This window comes from Sporothrix brasiliensis (assembly GCF_000820605.1).
Source record: "Sporothrix brasiliensis 5110 chromosome Unknown Cont20, whole genome shotgun sequence".
Classification (NCBI taxonomy): domain Eukaryota; kingdom Fungi; phylum Ascomycota; class Sordariomycetes; order Ophiostomatales; family Ophiostomataceae; genus Sporothrix; species Sporothrix brasiliensis.
The window spans coordinates 650,798-666,274 of record NW_024467139.1 but is presented as its reverse complement, the minus strand read 5'-3'; the positions used below and the strand labels follow the sequence as shown (position 1 = coordinate 666,274).

Here is a 15,477-nt window from a genome sequence, read left to right as displayed (position 1 = left end):
AAGAACAACTCATTAAAAGCACTTACCTACTGAAGTCGTGACGTTGTGTTTGTGTATTTTCGAAATACGGCAGATGCACGAAGATACGGTTGTGAGAGAGATTGTCCGAAAGAGTGCTGTGGTTATCAAAAAGAGAGTGGTTGATTAAAAAATCAAAAAAGGAGTGGCAGTCGAAGAATCGAAAGAGACTTGACGAAAAGTGAAGGCAGCGACAGATGTCGAAGAAACGAATGTGATATCGGACAGTGATGGTGAAGAAGAAAGGAGAGAGAAGAAGAAGGGGAGAGAAGGAGAGGGAGACAAGAGTAAAAGGGGGCAGGGAGACGATTTTCTCCTTTTCTATATTGAGGAGCACCGATTTGGGCAGATTGGGGCAGATTAGGGGGGCAGAGGCCTGTTCTTTCCCCCCTGGAACGCAGATTATGAGAGGGAAGTAGGGGACGATTGTGGGACCGACGCGCCTGGGCCATGACATTGGCAAGAGCAGGGAAGACCATGACCTCAAAAGAGCATGGCACGGTCCAAGTTGAAAAAGGAAGTCACGCAAGGCCTGACTGGCATGACCAAACATCCCACGCTCTCATACCAGTCGTTTACACAGCATAGACCCGTGCCGGCAATATCCAAGATGCGTCTGCATTCTGCAGACGAGGAAGAGTGTACGGATTACGGACCTTATGCACAATGCAGGCAGGCTGCCATGAGGCAGAGGCATTAATTAATTCTCGCCGCGGTTTTCGCATGCCCCTTCTCTTTCTTTCTGCTGGAAGGTGGGACACGGGCGCAATGGACAGGAAAGAGCAAATGAGAAAGAGGAAACTGAAGAGAGTGCAGATTGAGAAGGAGCAAGGGTTGCGCAAGAGAACATGGATGGAAAGAGCGAGCGGAAAAGAGGGGGGGGGACATGGAAAGAGCCTTTCATCCCCTGTTGCGCAAGAAAAACGCCACTGCGGTGCCACGAAAGCAAAGGGCCTGGGGCCACCGCCTTGGGGTGAGAATGCAAACAAAAGACAAAAGATGACTTTTTCCTGGTGCTGACGGAGTGAGCCCGTCCAAATATGAGTAAGTCTTGAAGGCGCGCCACGAAAGTTCGCCGGCAGGAACCCGCCCAAGAGCCAGGGGTAGGCCAATCATATTACAGTGTTTGTTGATGGGTGTGCAAGGGTGTTGTGGCAATTCCAGGGGTATCCACCCTGTGAAGGACCCTCATTGGCTTAGTGATCCAGGGGTCCACTGTTCCTGCAGAAAAGGGAAAGACCGAGAGGCAGGGAAAGAGAGAGAAACATCCCGTCAAAAGGACAAAAGGAAGGGGGGGACTGGCACGCTTGGAATCGTGTGCCAAGAAAAACAGGTTCGATAGGTCGATCATTGGCCACAGTCCAGGTCCTGGAGGCTGGAGGGCCTGGGCCAGCAGGGGACGGGGGTATGCGATCGTGACGATGCTGGCCGTTTCACTGCGTTGCAGCCGTTTGCTGGTGAGGCGAGGTGGTAGCAATGGATATTAGAGGGGGCTGCGGTAGGTGTTTGGCGGTTGGTTGTTTGGTTCTTCGGTTGTTTGCATTTGTTTGCATTTGTTTGGGTTCGTCTCTTTTTGCATTGCCGTGTTCTCTCGACTCTTGAGCATTGGCTGTCTCGTCGCCCTTGGTAGTCTCCCTCCCTGAACAAGGAACGCATCAAACAGGCACAATCGTCACGATCGTCAACAGTGGAATTTCGATAGTCTACGACGGTACAACCTAAGAATACTTTCTTATCATCGATTTTTTTTTTTTTTTGTACCCAGTCCGTCGCAATCTCCGTCGTCTGGTCTTGTCCCTTAATCATTTCGTCTGGTCTATTGTTCTTGGTTGTTTTAGCACCCGTCGACTGGTTTGTGGTCTCCTCTTAGGCCCAAGATAGTCAGGCACAAGTCAAGTAAAGGGCCACGTCAGGCGGCCCCAGTGCGCCCTCCAATAAATGAAGAAGACGTATACGCTGTTAAATGGTGGGGAAGCTAGTGTGAGCGGGAGAAAGTGAAAAAGTCAGCAAACGGTCACTTGGCCGGCCCAGTTGCAAAACGTTTTCAAGTAGAGTACTTGGGCTGTCTCTAAAATTGTTTGAGAAAGGATGTATTACCGTGCCCCCAAGTATCTTCAAGCTCGGCAGGCCCACTTGGCCACCTTCATCTCGGTCGGTGGTATGGACTCTTGGTCCCCACCGTTGGCCCACTGGCACCCACTGGTGTGTCTTCGTACGGGTGCTGCGCGGCCATGGATTCTGTCCCTGCTGGGCCAGGGTACGAAGGAAAAGGAAAAGAATTGACGGTGTTTGGCGTGAGGTTGCGTTAGCTCTTCGTCTGCCGGTGCGCCAAGAGATCCAAAGAAGAAGGGATTGAGGAAAAGAAAGGTAAGATATTAGAATACTATGTACAGCAAAAATCAACACCTCGGCAGGGCGTTGAATCAGGATCATCCAGATCGTCACGATCGTCCGTCCCAAGGGACTATTGCCACAGTATGGAGTACAAAAGCAAGGGGAGACTGGCAGGACTAGGTTCCGAGCGGCATGCAGGGACAGAACGGCATTGGCAATGGTGGCTCTCAACCACGAAACAAAACGACGGAACGCTGCAGAGAAGCTGAGGCGTGGCGCTCATGTCGTGTCCCTATCGTGTTCTCGTCGTGTTGGACAAACGATTTGGAATATGGCAGCCGGCATCAGAGCGCAAAAAGGACCAACGGCGCGTACTCACCCTGAAAAGTGTCGGAGGAATATACGGATTGAAAGGCCGTGGGCGTTGAAAACTCTGATTCCTTGTTTCTTCTTTATTCGTCGGGTATTTTTAGTTTAATGGACTTTTGTCTCTGTCTTGCCTGGCTTGTCACGATCGCATCTGCCACACGTGAAAACACCAACCGCAGCGAAAAGGCCCGTAAATGCCAAGGCTTCTAGCCAAGACATTCAACGAACTGATAATTGACTGACCGGGAACTCCAACAGTCCAACCCTCAAACATTGACTCAATTCCATGCCAAAAAAACAAAAAGAAAGAAAGAAAGAAACGAAACGAAAAGCAGAGACTTTCGCCAGACATGTTGGTGCATTACATGTGGTACAATTATGCCTTCCTCAGCTGAAATCCTCCATCGCGGGTGAAACGCCCGCGGAAAAGAAAGGCTGTCCTTTTCCACTTCCTACCTTAAATCTCCCATTCTGTCGTACGGAGCAGTACTGTCTTTTCTTTTTCTATTATTCGTCGATATTGCTTGCTGGGTCAAGTCGCGCCGTAGTACGGCGTTGACCAGGGAGCGTTTCGTGGTTAAACCGGGGTCCAAATATGTGCTAATGTTTGATGTTTGAAGTCGGTGCCGCTTTTTTGTTTCTTCTTCTTTTCTTCTCCCGGAGATTGAAGGACAATAGCGCAACGAAAACGGCGTTGCACAACCGTCACGGCACCACTATGTTTTTGTGAGACGGAAATGACGAGAACAACCTTGTCGTTGGAGGCACAAACTCGGGGGACTGCATCAGAAATCAAAGGCACAAGTACGACAGCATGTGCCCCTGGATATTACAAGCCCCAGCATTTTCTTTTCCTGTTATTTCGTATTCTGCACTTCCCATTTGGTGCCATCGCTCCCCTGCCTCCTGTAGACCCGCTTGGGATGCACGGCCTTCCGACCAGCCACCAGGACCGCCTGCATTGCATCGTCCGGTGTTTTGATTCTCAGCTCTGGCTTGTTGTCTGTAAAGGAAAAAATATCGCAAACAAGTACCGCACAACGCCCATCCACGCCTTACCTCACCACCGCCCGCCTGTGCAGTTTTCATTGCATAGGATGCATGTCGTCGCGCCGTCGCGGAGACCACGTGCCGAAGAACGCCTGGTCACCAAAGTAGAGGCTCGCCTGCTTGAGTCCACGAAACCGGTCCAGCGCGCTTGCGGCGTGCGGTGATGGCTGCTAGCAAGTGCATGCGGTCCCAGCTCGAGGACCCAGCGCGGTCGGGCTGAGTTGCGACTCCGCTTGGCACAACACCGCCATGCTCAGAGCGACGATGCATCGAATCGCGCCGTGTTCTTGGTCAAACTGACCCTCGAGGTAAGTCGTACAACGCCGTCTCCATCGTCAACGCATCGGCCTTGGCTGTGTCCATGTCCGCAATGTCCTGCCACACTGCCCTGTGGACCGACAGGGTCGTCGGCTCGACGTGAATCCTGTCCATATGGTGCAGTTGATATTCATGTCTTTGGGGAGATTCGAGGCGCGACTGTAAACTATAGTTGTCCTCTGGGTCTGAGATTCCCGGCCGAAAGTGTACTTGTGGCCAAATGCCTCCACGGCAAGGCCCAGTGCAGCGCCATCGAGGAAGAGTCGAGCATGCGAGGTGACCATGGCTGCGATGACGCCCAGATTGTTGACAACTTGCAAAGTCTCCTCGTCGAGGGACGTGATATTGCCATCCTGCAACAAGTTCTCATCCTCAAGGCACAACGCACAACGCACAACGCACAAGGCACCTTGGTTCAATGTCCACTTGTGAAGTCGCTGTATCTGTTATCGACACGGAAGCCGTATTTTGTCGGCACCGAGGACGACTCAGCGTCTCTGTGAACGCTGTATCAAGAATATAATTGTTGGCTTGCTAGTTCGGCTTGTGCTCTCATTTTTGTCTTGCAGCCCAAATCGCTAGTATAACCTGAGAGACGGTCACCGGCCCCACCGTCAGGAGTGCGAGCGAGTTCTTGTCGTCATTGTCCAGCCGGGAGTGTGCCTGTTGTTGATGGTACAAAAACTTGCGTTTTGTAGAAAGGAGAAGCTTTTCCTGTATCGTGCAAAGTACGGAATTCGGAATCCCGATTGGTCTACAAAACGCTGATTTGGGGAGCATTGGTGATTGGGGAAGGAGCACCAGTGGCACTTGCTGTCCATGCGACGCTCTTTATATATGTGGAAGGAGGCACAGAGACATGGCTTGGGAAAATTCTTGGCATGATCTTCTTAGTGGGCAGGAAGGTGCGATGTGCGATTAGTTAGCTGTTTCCGTGGAAGGTACGAAATACGGCGCTGGACCAGATGGACATTTTGCCTCCCATCTTATCCGAGAGGAAGAATGAGGGGCAGTTGAGGCATGATTGTCAACGGATCGCTCTTTCCTTCTTTCTCGCCCCCTTTTGTTTTGGAGCGGTACAATATTTCGAATATGCATTTATCCCGTCACGTCTTGTCGTCTTCGCGCAATTGCCCTCTTTTCTGCCCTCGTTTTGGAATCCGCTTTGCCCAGCGTTCTGCACCTTTCATTTGCGCACATCACCGCGCACAGCGACGCACAATGGGCTCTACCTCAGACACCAGCGCGGCCACTGCTGCTCTGGCGGAACGCACGGCGAATGAGGCCGCAATCAAGCGCAACCCGCACCCTGACTTCAAGGCTGTCGAAGCCTCTCGCCCGGCATGGAACAGGTCAGAGGAGTGGCACTACACGCAGGCGCCGGCGCCCGGCTGGCAATGGGGCGAGGGCGGCAACGACGGCGGCGCGTCGCTCGCAAAGACGCACGTTGAAATTGACCCGCACGAGCCCGGCCGCCCGGCCGCGTTCAACTACAAGCTGCTGATCTCGGCCATCATCCCCCGGCCCATTGGCTTCCTCAGCACACTGGCCGCCGACGGGACCTCCTCCAATCTTGCACCATTTTCGTACACCAACATGGTCAACCACGACCCGCCTATCTTTACCATCGGCATGGTTGGCGGCATTGCCAAGGCCAAAGACTCTCTGGCCAACATTGTGAGCAGCAAGGAGTGCGTCCTCAACATCATCTCGGAGCATTTCGTCGAGGCGGCCAACTCCACATCCGTCAACGCCCCTTACGGCACGTCGGAGTGGGGTCTCAGTGGCCTGTATCAGGCACCGTCCACGATGGTCAAGGCGCCGCGCGTCAAGGAGGCCATTTTCTCGGCCGAGTGCAAGCTCGTGGACCTCAGGGAGTTTGAAAGCAAGGCCAAGCCCGGCAACATTGCGGGTACGCTTGTCATCCTCGAGGGTGTCAACTTCTGGGTGCGCGAGGATGCCATCAACGAGGAGAGAAACATCATTGATCCCAAGGTATGTTTCCTCTGCCATGCCCTTCTTCCTCTCTTCTCTGCTGTTTCCCTCTGTCTGATGGCCCTTCTCTACTAACAATAATAGGTCCTGAAACCAGTCAGCCGTCTCGGTGGCATCACGTACGCCCGCACGACCGAGGGCTTCGAAATCCCACGCCCTGACTTCTCCGCTGTCACTGAGGCCAAAAACGGCAAAGAGCTGCTCGAAAAGGCGTCGAAACCGTAATGCCGTATAGACGAGTCGATTCGAATCGAAACCAGGTATCACGTTGACTTTGTTCGTAGAGTTTCGGAATACACAATAAACGATATAGATTTGGCCCGTTTGCTTTGAAATTGTTTTCATTATTTATTTTCATTTTTTATTTCATTCTTATTTCATTCTTATTTTTGGTAATAGGACTTGAGTACGACATTATTGTCGATGTCATCATCGTTGTCAGCCGCCTGGCTTGGCGAGGCTGAAGATCGGCATGCTCCATTGTTGCCCGCGCTGACATACAAAATAGTGTATCTTCTCACACCGCCCGCCACAATCGCACTGGAAAGTAAGCCAGCCTTGCATGCCGTACCGCAGATACTGTCTTCAAGATGTGCCCGCTTCGAGACACTTCCAGCTTCGTCACCGTTCGCCTCACCCTTGCTAGCGAAAGAGAAACGATTTGTGAGAATTTTGTCTTGATGTTTTTACTCTTATGGACATATCAGTGAACGGATCAGAGCCCGCTAATGCCATCCGAACATGCCGAATGCCCGGGCGAGTTGTGGTGGCAAGTTAGGGAATGGCGGAAACGGACTTGATGTCCGCTCCAACATCTATCCGCGCCTGTTGTGTAAGTGTCCACCCCTGCCCCAACTCTGCCCCAACTTGAACGGCATGGAGTCCGTTCCGCACAAAGCAATGCTCATGCCCAACGGACGCAAAGGAACAGCATTTAAGATGTCTACTCATCGGCCGTTGTTCTCTCAACATCTATTTAAATCATGTTTTTCGTGCTTTTTGGGTTTCTTTGTTTTCTTATTCTCCATTCCATCTCTCGATAACATCAGAACTCGCCGCTGCAACCCACCGAAATGGTCTCCGTCGCTGACGTCAAGGCGTCCAACGCCCGCATCACGGTTGACTCCGTGCCTCGTGTGTCGGTCTTGTGCGGTGCCACTGATGGCATCGGCAAGGCGTTTCTCACACGTCTCGTCGCAACTAAGCTCAAAATTCGCGTCTACGTCCTCGGCCGTAATGGCGACAAGCACAAGGCCTTTCTCGACGAACTGCGTCGCGGCAATGCCAAAGCCGACCTGATCTGGATCGAGTGCCAACTCTCGCAGGGCTCAGACATTCGCAGGGCCTGTGACGAAATCCAGCGGCAAGAGACGAGCATAGACCTATTGTACATGAGTGCCGGCTTCATCAATGCGGGTAGTGCCAAGTCAAGTGAGTGGTCTCGAGACTCTATTCCACATGATTGTGGCTCTTGTGCGTTGTACTAATATTCATGCCCAACTGCAGAAACGGACGAACAGCAGAAACTGTCCATCATGCTGTCCTACTACGGCCGTTTGCTGTTTGCCATCCTGCTGCAGCCGCTGCTTAAAGCGTCCACCAACAGCCCCCGCGTCATCTCCGTGCTGGCTTGCGGCAACGAAACGGCGGACATCTTCCTCGACGACCTCGACATGCTCAAGCCCGAGCACGCCAGCTTGACTCAGCGGTCCCGCTCGCTGTCCACGTACACGACCATTTCTTTTGGCCGCCTCGCCCGTGAAAACCCGCGCGTCCTCTACTTCCATCACTACCCAGGCGGCGTCAACACCGGTGTGTTCAAGAAGTCGTTTGGCATGGCGTGGTACTGGCCGCTGCTGTCGCTCGCCCTCTGCATGGGGGCAACGTCGCCTGCAGACGCCGGCGAGAAGGTCCTGTACATGGGCAGCAGCGCCAAGTACAGCGGGGCAAGCAGCAAAGAAGGAACCAAGGGCGGCGTTCCGTTGGCGTCTGGCCAGAGTGCAGGGTTGAACATGGACAAGACTACGGGCGGCGGTGCGCTGTTCTTGGTTAACGACAAGATGAAGGAGCTCTACCAGGAGAAGGTCATGGCGGACCTGGAGAAGCGCAATGCGCCGGCTATTGTCTGGGAGAAGGCCATGGATACTCTCAAGCCGTACTTGTGAGGAGAAAGGGTGTCCAACGGCCAATATTTGTTCTATTCATTCTGCAACTGTATTTCATTTCTGTTTTTATATGTCTATTATATTTAGAAGTTTGCCATTGTACCTAGACGGTAATATTCCCATTAATTATAAGCTTTCCACTTTTTATTCGAGAGTATACAAAGGGCTGTTTCTTAAGCAGGTTTGCGGTTCTTACAGAGCCTCACTTACACGAAGTGCCTCATTGCCGAATCCCACTTATATTGAGAACGATGACCCATTTATTTCTATATTTGGCTAGCCCCACGCAATCCCTAGAACAGGACTCGGACTCCAAGTCCGTTCGTCTTCAGGATTTAACGTTCCGTTTCACCCGTCGGACATGGATCGCCGTTGTAGTCGACTGCCAGCCGGCATATGTTCTTTTCCTATTCACGAGGTCACTTGATCCCGTAAACATCGGCGGACATGGAAAAGCGAGGCCCGACGGCGGGGGCCGGTAACTATGGCCAGGCCTGCATGCAATGCTTCAAGGCCAAGTGCCGTTGCATTGCGCGACCCGATGGCGGCGCTTGTGAGAGGTGAGCTCCGTCGTGCTTTCCTTACTATTGTGGTTTCCGTCTAATGAGACTAACGCCATCGCTCCTGCCTCAAGATGTCTTCGGCTCAAGAAGCCGTGCCAGCCGTCCAACTCGGCGCGCCGGCGCACGGCACAGAACGGCCAGGCCGGCGCTGGGGCGGCGGAGATTGCCAAGCTGGAGGGCCGTATCAACACGTTGACGACGATGCTGCAGTCGGTGATGGAGAAGGCAGGGCTGGCAGGGGATACATCGACACCTGCGGACCCAAAGTGTAGCGTAATGCCTGTCCGGTCCGAAACGGCAGGCACTACCGAATTTGCAGGACAGGGTGCAGGAGGAAGTAGCGATACAGCAAGCATGACGAGCATGTCATTTTATGAGGACGGGCTCGGGCCGGGCCCCCTTCCTACTCCGTTTCATACGCCCCTGCCAGCTCGACCACCACAAGAACAACAACAACAGCAAATACCACCGCCACAGCCTCCCCCACCACGACCTCCGTCAACTCAGCCACAAACAGAAGTGCACTCCCATCTACCGCTGTCGCCGACACCTGAGCCGCCATTGTACGAGCTTTCGCTCAACGAGGCTGCATGGTATCTGGACCGATTTAGCACACACCTGCTGCCGCACTTCCCATTCATCGTCCTGCCTCCTGATACGACCGTTGACCAGCTATGCCGCGACCGCCCACTGCTCATGCAGGCCATTGTCGCCGTCGCCACGCCGTCGACGAAGCTCAAGGCAGAGCGCGCCGAGCGGCTCAAGCAGACCCTGACTCGGTGTGCCTTGCATGAAAACCAGTCAGGCATCGATGTTTTGTTGAGTCTCCTCACCTACGTCACCTGGAGCACTGATCCCTTCAAGCAGCCGGCCAACAATCTGTCGCGCATGACCATGCTGGCCATCTCACTCGTTTACGACCTGCAACATGCGAGCCGCCATCCGCCTGCGCCCGACGCACAGTTTATTGCCATCATGACGCCCGGATTTGAGCGTCCCGGAGACGGCAATTCTGGATCGGGCGACACCGGCCGGCCGATGCTGCTGCCCAGCATCCTGGAGCACCAGCGCGCGTTTCTGGCCTGCTTCGTGCTGAGTTCCATTGTGTCGGCGTCGTTTGGGCGCATGGTGGCGCTGCGCTGGACGACCCAAATGGAAGAGGGTCTACAGCTGATTGAGGCGGCGGCGAGCAAGGGAGACAGCCCGTCGGACGCAAATTTCGCCGTGCAGGTGCGCCTGCAGGTCATCATTCAACGCGCCGCGCTCGTCCGCGAGCAGCTCGAGACCGACCGTTTCATGGCCCCCTCGCCCACAACGGCGGTGCCCGTGTCCACCAACCTGTTCATCAAGGTACTGCAAGGCCAGCTCAACGAGCTGCGCAGCTCCTTGTCTCCCAGTCTGCCACGACGGGACATGCTGCTTATCTATTCGCACTACGCGGATCTTTTCCTCAACGAAGTGACACGCCTCGCCAGCTCCGAGGCTCCACTGGCCCCGACGCCCGCACCGTCGGGACACACCGTCGGCGGGGCCATGGGAAGCAGCCAGTCGCTGCCTGCTCTGGAGCACATTGAGTGCCTGTGGCGGTCCGTGTACGCCATCAAGGCCTTTCTCGATGCCTACCAGGCGATCCCACCGCTGACCTACGTCGGCGTCCCCTTCTTCTTTTGGTTCCAGCTCGTGCGCTGCATCGTCCTGCTCAAGCACCTGGCCACCTTTAACGACCCCGCATGGGACGGCCAGGCCGTGCGAGATGCTGTCGACATGTCGACCATGCTCGAGTGGATGGCCGTCAAGGCCGAGCAGGCGAGCAAAGAAGCTGGCGAACAGTCCGACGACGACATGTTCCGACGAGTCGGCAGCATGATGCGAAATTCGCTGGCGTGGGTGGTTGCGAAGCAGCGCGCCGTCGGCGCTGCAGAACTTGGTGATATGCCACAAAAACACGCAGACGCTGCCTCTCACTGTCAGCAGGACGCGAGTGACCTGGGCGGCAACAACGCCGTTCTTATCACGGATGCGCCGGTAGAGGAAATGATGGTTCCTGTCGACCCCCCGTTGACGGGACCTTTTGACATGACGGAAGAAAACTGGGTCGAAGAAATGTTTGGCTGGCCCATGGCGAGTATTTGACTGAAGCAACCTCGCTGCGAGTCTGATCACAACGAGCCCGATTTGCATTGGGCAAACCGCAAGGACAGCCCAGCACCACGACATCATTATGTATATTAAACAAGAGGCCGGAAATGCCACTCATGCCGCCGAAAATTCGAAACCAGCGAGACCTGATTTTATTTAATGACGACGAGCAGATAATCAAAGCTGTGACGTTTTGGTGAAACGACGGCTGGTTCATTGCATCCTAGAACAATGCGCAAGTAGGCAGCCCATTACTGGATAAGAGCTGCCAGAATTCTCAGCAGAAAACGAACAATATTAATCGCATAAAACTAGTAAATAAAGAAGTGGTTATATTGCAGAGCGCGCGACCCCAGGATATTTGCCTATGACAGATCGAACAACCCTGAGATTGACGCTTTTGTTAGTGGAGGAGCTCCCGCTGTGCCTGGCGCTAAAACGCCCGACGACGTCAGACAGATTTTCAGGGGTTTCAGCACCGGGAGGTGGTAGCCCACGTGACGGTATTATAGCGGTGGGGAGGGAAGGGGCTGGCCCTATTCCGGACTGTTCCAGCACCCACCTGGAACACGCACCTGCCCTCCTTACCCCGCGGCCCATCGCCCGACGTTGTCCAACATTGCACAGGCAAGAACGGACAGGCAGCTGAACTTCCCTCCTGCGCTCCTTCTCTTTTACGGTACGAAGCAGTCGTTGTGATAGACGGCAACTTTGGTAGAAACAAAACAAAAAGCACAAAAATACAGGAAACAGCAAACAATCCACACTGCGCCCCGGTCCACGCTCCACGCAGGACCACGCCGCCGCCACCATGACGACCTTCTCGACCGACCCCGCCCTCTACATCTTCACGTCCCTGACGGCCGGGTCGATGCAAATCGTCACGGGCACATCGCGCATGGAGACCATCCTGCGCGCCAACAAGATCCCCTTCAAGGCCGTCGACCTCGCCACCGACCAAAAGGCGCGCATGCTCTGGGGCCGCCGCGCCGGCAAGGATGCCAGCGGGCGCGCCCGCAAGCTGCCGGCGCTCGTGCAAGAGGGCATTGTGCTGGGCGACATTGTCGAGGTGGAGGAGTGGAACGAGTACCGCGAGCTCCTGATGAACGTCAAGATCTACTGGGACGAGTTTACGCAGCCGCCCATCAGCGAGAAGCCGGCGGACCCGCCACCGAAGAAGAAGCGCGTGGCCACGCGGCCGCCTGCGGCCAAGGCTGTGGCAGAGGCGGCGGCAGCAGCAGCTGTTGCCAACAAGGCGGCGAGCGCAGCGTCAACGCCGGCGTCGACGGCCGCGGCCCCGCCGCCACCGCCCGGCCCTGCACCCCCGCCGTCCACCACCGTGAGCGGTTCCTCCGCTTCCTCGACGACAGCCAAGACGACGACAAAGGCCGGGGAGTCGACGGCCATTCCCATCCGGAGCATTGCCGACGAGGCAGCAGCCAAGGCGAAGCAGGTGCGCTCCCAGAGCTTGCGCGACAAGGTCTACGGGAAGGGCGGCAAGCCCGAAGACAAGAAGGAGGCCATCAACGATACCAAGACGGAAGACGGGGGAAAGGAAGACGAAAAGAAGGACAAGAAGAAGGCGGCTGAGGAAGACGACGACGACGAGGAAGAAGAATCGGATGAGGAGGACAGCGACGACGACGATGACGATGAGGAGGAGGAAGAAAAGAAGGAAGCGAAGGACGCAACACCGGCCACGGCAGCTGCAGCAAAGCCGGCAACGCCAAAGAATTCGGACAAGAAGGCCAAGGATGACGAGGAAGAATCGTCAGACGAAGAGGATGACGAGGATGAAGACGATGACGAGGAAGAGTCCTCTGAAGAGGACGATGAGGATGAGGAGGAGACAAAGGCTCCGGCAAAAAAGCCCACAGCAGCATCTACAGCAAAAGCAGCAGCAGCAGCAGGCAAGACGGCCAAGACCGACGCAAAAGACGAGAAGAGCAAGGATTGGAAACCAACCGATGTCGATGCGCCAGTTACCAGCTTGCACGGCTCTCGTGTCGACAGCAACCTGTCCGCCAAGGAGATTTCCGCCATCGAAAAGGAGCAGGCGATTGCTGAAGAAGACGAGTCTGACGAGGATGACGAGGATGACGAAGATGAGGACGATGACGAAGAAGAATCTGAAGAAGAAGAAGGCGACGACGACGACGACGATGATGACAGTGACTCAGAAGAGGAGGAGGAGGAAAAACCAAAACCAAAAGAGAAGCCAAAGGCCGAGGAGGAGAAACCCAAACCCAAGGAAGCAAAGGCCAAGGCGAAGGAAGACAAGCCCAAGGCCAAGGAGACGAAGCCAAAGGCAAAGGACGACAAGCACAAGGCAAAGAAGGACAAGGCAAGGTCTAAGAAGTAGACGTGGAAAAGGAGAGCACATTTTATCGTAACAACGTTGGCCATCTTTCACGGTGAATCTTTGCAGCCTGCATTTTGTTCTTATTTTGATTCGCATTTTCATAATCAGCCCAAGTCTCACTCGCTTTATTTTACTTTTCCCCCCCCCCGTTTGCTAGATTTTAAAGCTTCAATTTACCAAACATCGAATCAAACCATCGCCATTCAAGCATAATCAGATCAGCGACGAGAAATGTGGCGCGAGATCTAGTATATTGCTGATGTCGCAGACGGAGAACGCACGCATGTCTTGAGCGAAAATGGCATCGAAACATCAAAGACTGGGGAGAGACCATTGGAGGCGGCTGGGAATTGAAAAAAAAAAACAATTTTTGACAAAATGGGTAATCTGACAAATGCCTCCACAAACCGCCATGTGTTATCCCTGCTTTATGTCGTACTTTCAGAAAGCATCGCCGCCGGGGAATACAAGGAAAATTAATCAAAAGAAATGGGTAAACATATAGTAGACACAGGATCACAGACATAGGAAGGGGAAGCGGGAGTAACACAACGATGAAATATAGTACATTGGCAAACCGGGATATCAGCACTGTGCAATGGGCACCTGCATACCAGCGATTTATATTAGTCGAAGCTGGCCGGCCCTTGGGCTAATGGGTCCAGGCTCGGGTACACTTCATAGAAGCTCTGGTACCGGGCCTCGGCCCTCTGGAGTGTCGCCTCGTCTAAGCTGGCCGGAGCGTCACCCGTCTCTTTGCTCTTTGTCGCGGTAGATTGAACAGATGCCGGCCTTTTGTATGTTAGCAGTCGGCACGTTCAAAGACATGCATCGACACATACCGAGGCAAGTCAGAGAAGAAACGGAAGGAACTCACCCAAAGATCTCGCAATCCATCTCGATAAATTGCTTCATCGAGTCCTTGCCACCTCTTTGCTGGAGGAACGTCAAATACGCCGCGTAGAACTCCCTCTTGGTCGACTGCGAAAGACGGCTCCGTGTCCGCATCTCCTTGATGACGTTGTCGACACGCTCGGCAGCCTGCGCCGCCGTGTCTGCCGTCGTCGGCTGCACCAGCTCAAAGTCGAACCACTTCCACCAGAACTGCCGGCTGTCGGCGTAGTACTCGACATTCTTGACAAACACGGTCCGTGCGTCGTCGACGGATCCCTTGATCTTCCAGAGCAAAAAGGCCCATTCCGCGACGATCACCGCCTTGATAAACAGGTCAATGTCGGGCTCGCTGAGCGTCTTCTTGAACACATCGATTGCCGCCTCGAGGCCCACCTGCCGACGCTCTAGGTTGGCGAGCGACACAATGGTCTCGACGCTGCTCGGAAGCACCTCGAGCACCGCTTCGTGGACGGCACGGGCGATGTCGACGCGCCCACGGCTCTCCTCAAAGTAGGCAAACTGCAGCCGGATGGCCGGCCGGCTGATGGGCACAAACAAGGTCGCGGCGCGAAGGTACACAATGCGAACGTCCTCCTCTTTGCCCGGCTGTGCCGACATCCACCGCGCGTAGCGGAACCAGAATTCGTCGTAGTATGCGCATGTCACTAGACAACGCTCGTACAAGAAGACGATGCGCGCGTAGTCGCCGCTGGCCTCCTCAAAGTCCAGGTACTTGCGCCAGTTGGCCAGCTGGGCGTGGTCGAGCATCGTCACATGGAAGTACGGCCGCTTGATCTCCGACTCAAACGCCCACCGCTTGGTCGTCTCTTCCTGTGTCTTTGTAAACGTCTCGTAGGAGAGGGCGTCTGCCTTGGCACGCAGAACGGCCTCGATTTCAGGCTCGGTCTTGCTGCTGTAATGGGGATCCTCGGCCTCGAGATCCTTCCGCAGGCGCGCGAGGACCTCTTCCGACGCAAGCTCAGCAATGGGCCGCGTCTGCGCCAGCTGGCGAAAGCGCTCATAGTACCGTGCATACTGGTGCATAGGGATCTTGATGAGGCGCTTCAGGATGGCGAAGATGTTCTCAGTTGCCTCCAGCCGTTCCTCGTACTCGAGGTATTTGTCCCAGAAAGGGTGCGCCAGGAAGTCAAGACCAACTTGATCGGCAGCGCGATTAAAAAGCCTAGACAATAGGTAGAGCGTCAGTCCATGTTCATACTCACACACATCTGCTCACGCGCCACATGGGGGCGCCAAGACGCAGAGAAGC

At 54.6% G+C, this 15,477-nt stretch overlaps 5 protein-coding genes across 5 annotated transcripts; 4 read left to right on the top strand and 1 right to left on the bottom strand.

The window, feature by feature from the left end:
• Window positions 1-5,310: 5,310 nt before the first annotated feature.
• SPBR_07593 (uncharacterized protein) lies at window positions 5,311-6,309 on the top strand (the record flags this gene model as incomplete). The annotated part of the gene is made up of 2 exons (XM_040765847.1): window positions 5,311-6,084; window positions 6,169-6,309. The coding sequence occupies 2 exons, from the start codon at window positions 5,311-5,313 to the stop codon at window positions 6,307-6,309; spliced, it is 915 nt and encodes a 304-aa protein (XP_040616183.1).
• Window positions 6,310-7,157: 848 nt separating this feature from the next.
• Window positions 7,158-8,249, top strand: SPBR_07513 (short-chain dehydrogenase; the record flags this gene model as incomplete). The annotated part of the gene is made up of 2 exons (XM_040765767.1): window positions 7,158-7,515; window positions 7,591-8,249. 2 exons carry the CDS (start codon window positions 7,158-7,160, stop codon window positions 8,247-8,249), a joined length of 1,017 nt encoding a protein of 338 aa, XP_040616182.1.
• A 447-nt stretch (window positions 8,250-8,696) lies between these two features.
• Window positions 8,697-10,945, top strand: SPBR_06740 (uncharacterized protein; the record flags this gene model as incomplete). The annotated part of the gene is made up of 2 exons (XM_040764996.1): window positions 8,697-8,809; window positions 8,884-10,945. 2 exons carry the CDS (start codon window positions 8,697-8,699, stop codon window positions 10,943-10,945), a joined length of 2,175 nt encoding a protein of 724 aa, XP_040616181.1.
• An 817-nt stretch (window positions 10,946-11,762) lies between these two features.
• SPBR_07138 (uncharacterized protein) lies at window positions 11,763-13,313 on the top strand (the record flags this gene model as incomplete). Its single annotated transcript, XM_040765392.1, has 1 exon — window positions 11,763-13,313. The coding sequence occupies one exon, from the start codon at window positions 11,763-11,765 to the stop codon at window positions 13,311-13,313; it is 1,551 nt and encodes a 516-aa protein (XP_040616180.1).
• Window positions 13,314-13,939: 626 nt separating this feature from the next.
• SPBR_07166 (pre-mRNA-processing factor 39) lies at window positions 13,940-15,453 on the bottom strand (the record flags this gene model as incomplete). Its single annotated transcript, XM_040765420.1, has 3 exons — window positions 13,940-14,045; window positions 14,191-15,390; window positions 15,431-15,453. The coding sequence occupies 3 exons, from the start codon at window positions 15,451-15,453 to the stop codon at window positions 13,940-13,942; spliced, it is 1,329 nt and encodes a 442-aa protein (XP_040616179.1).
• Between the last annotated feature and the right edge of the window lie 24 nt (window positions 15,454-15,477).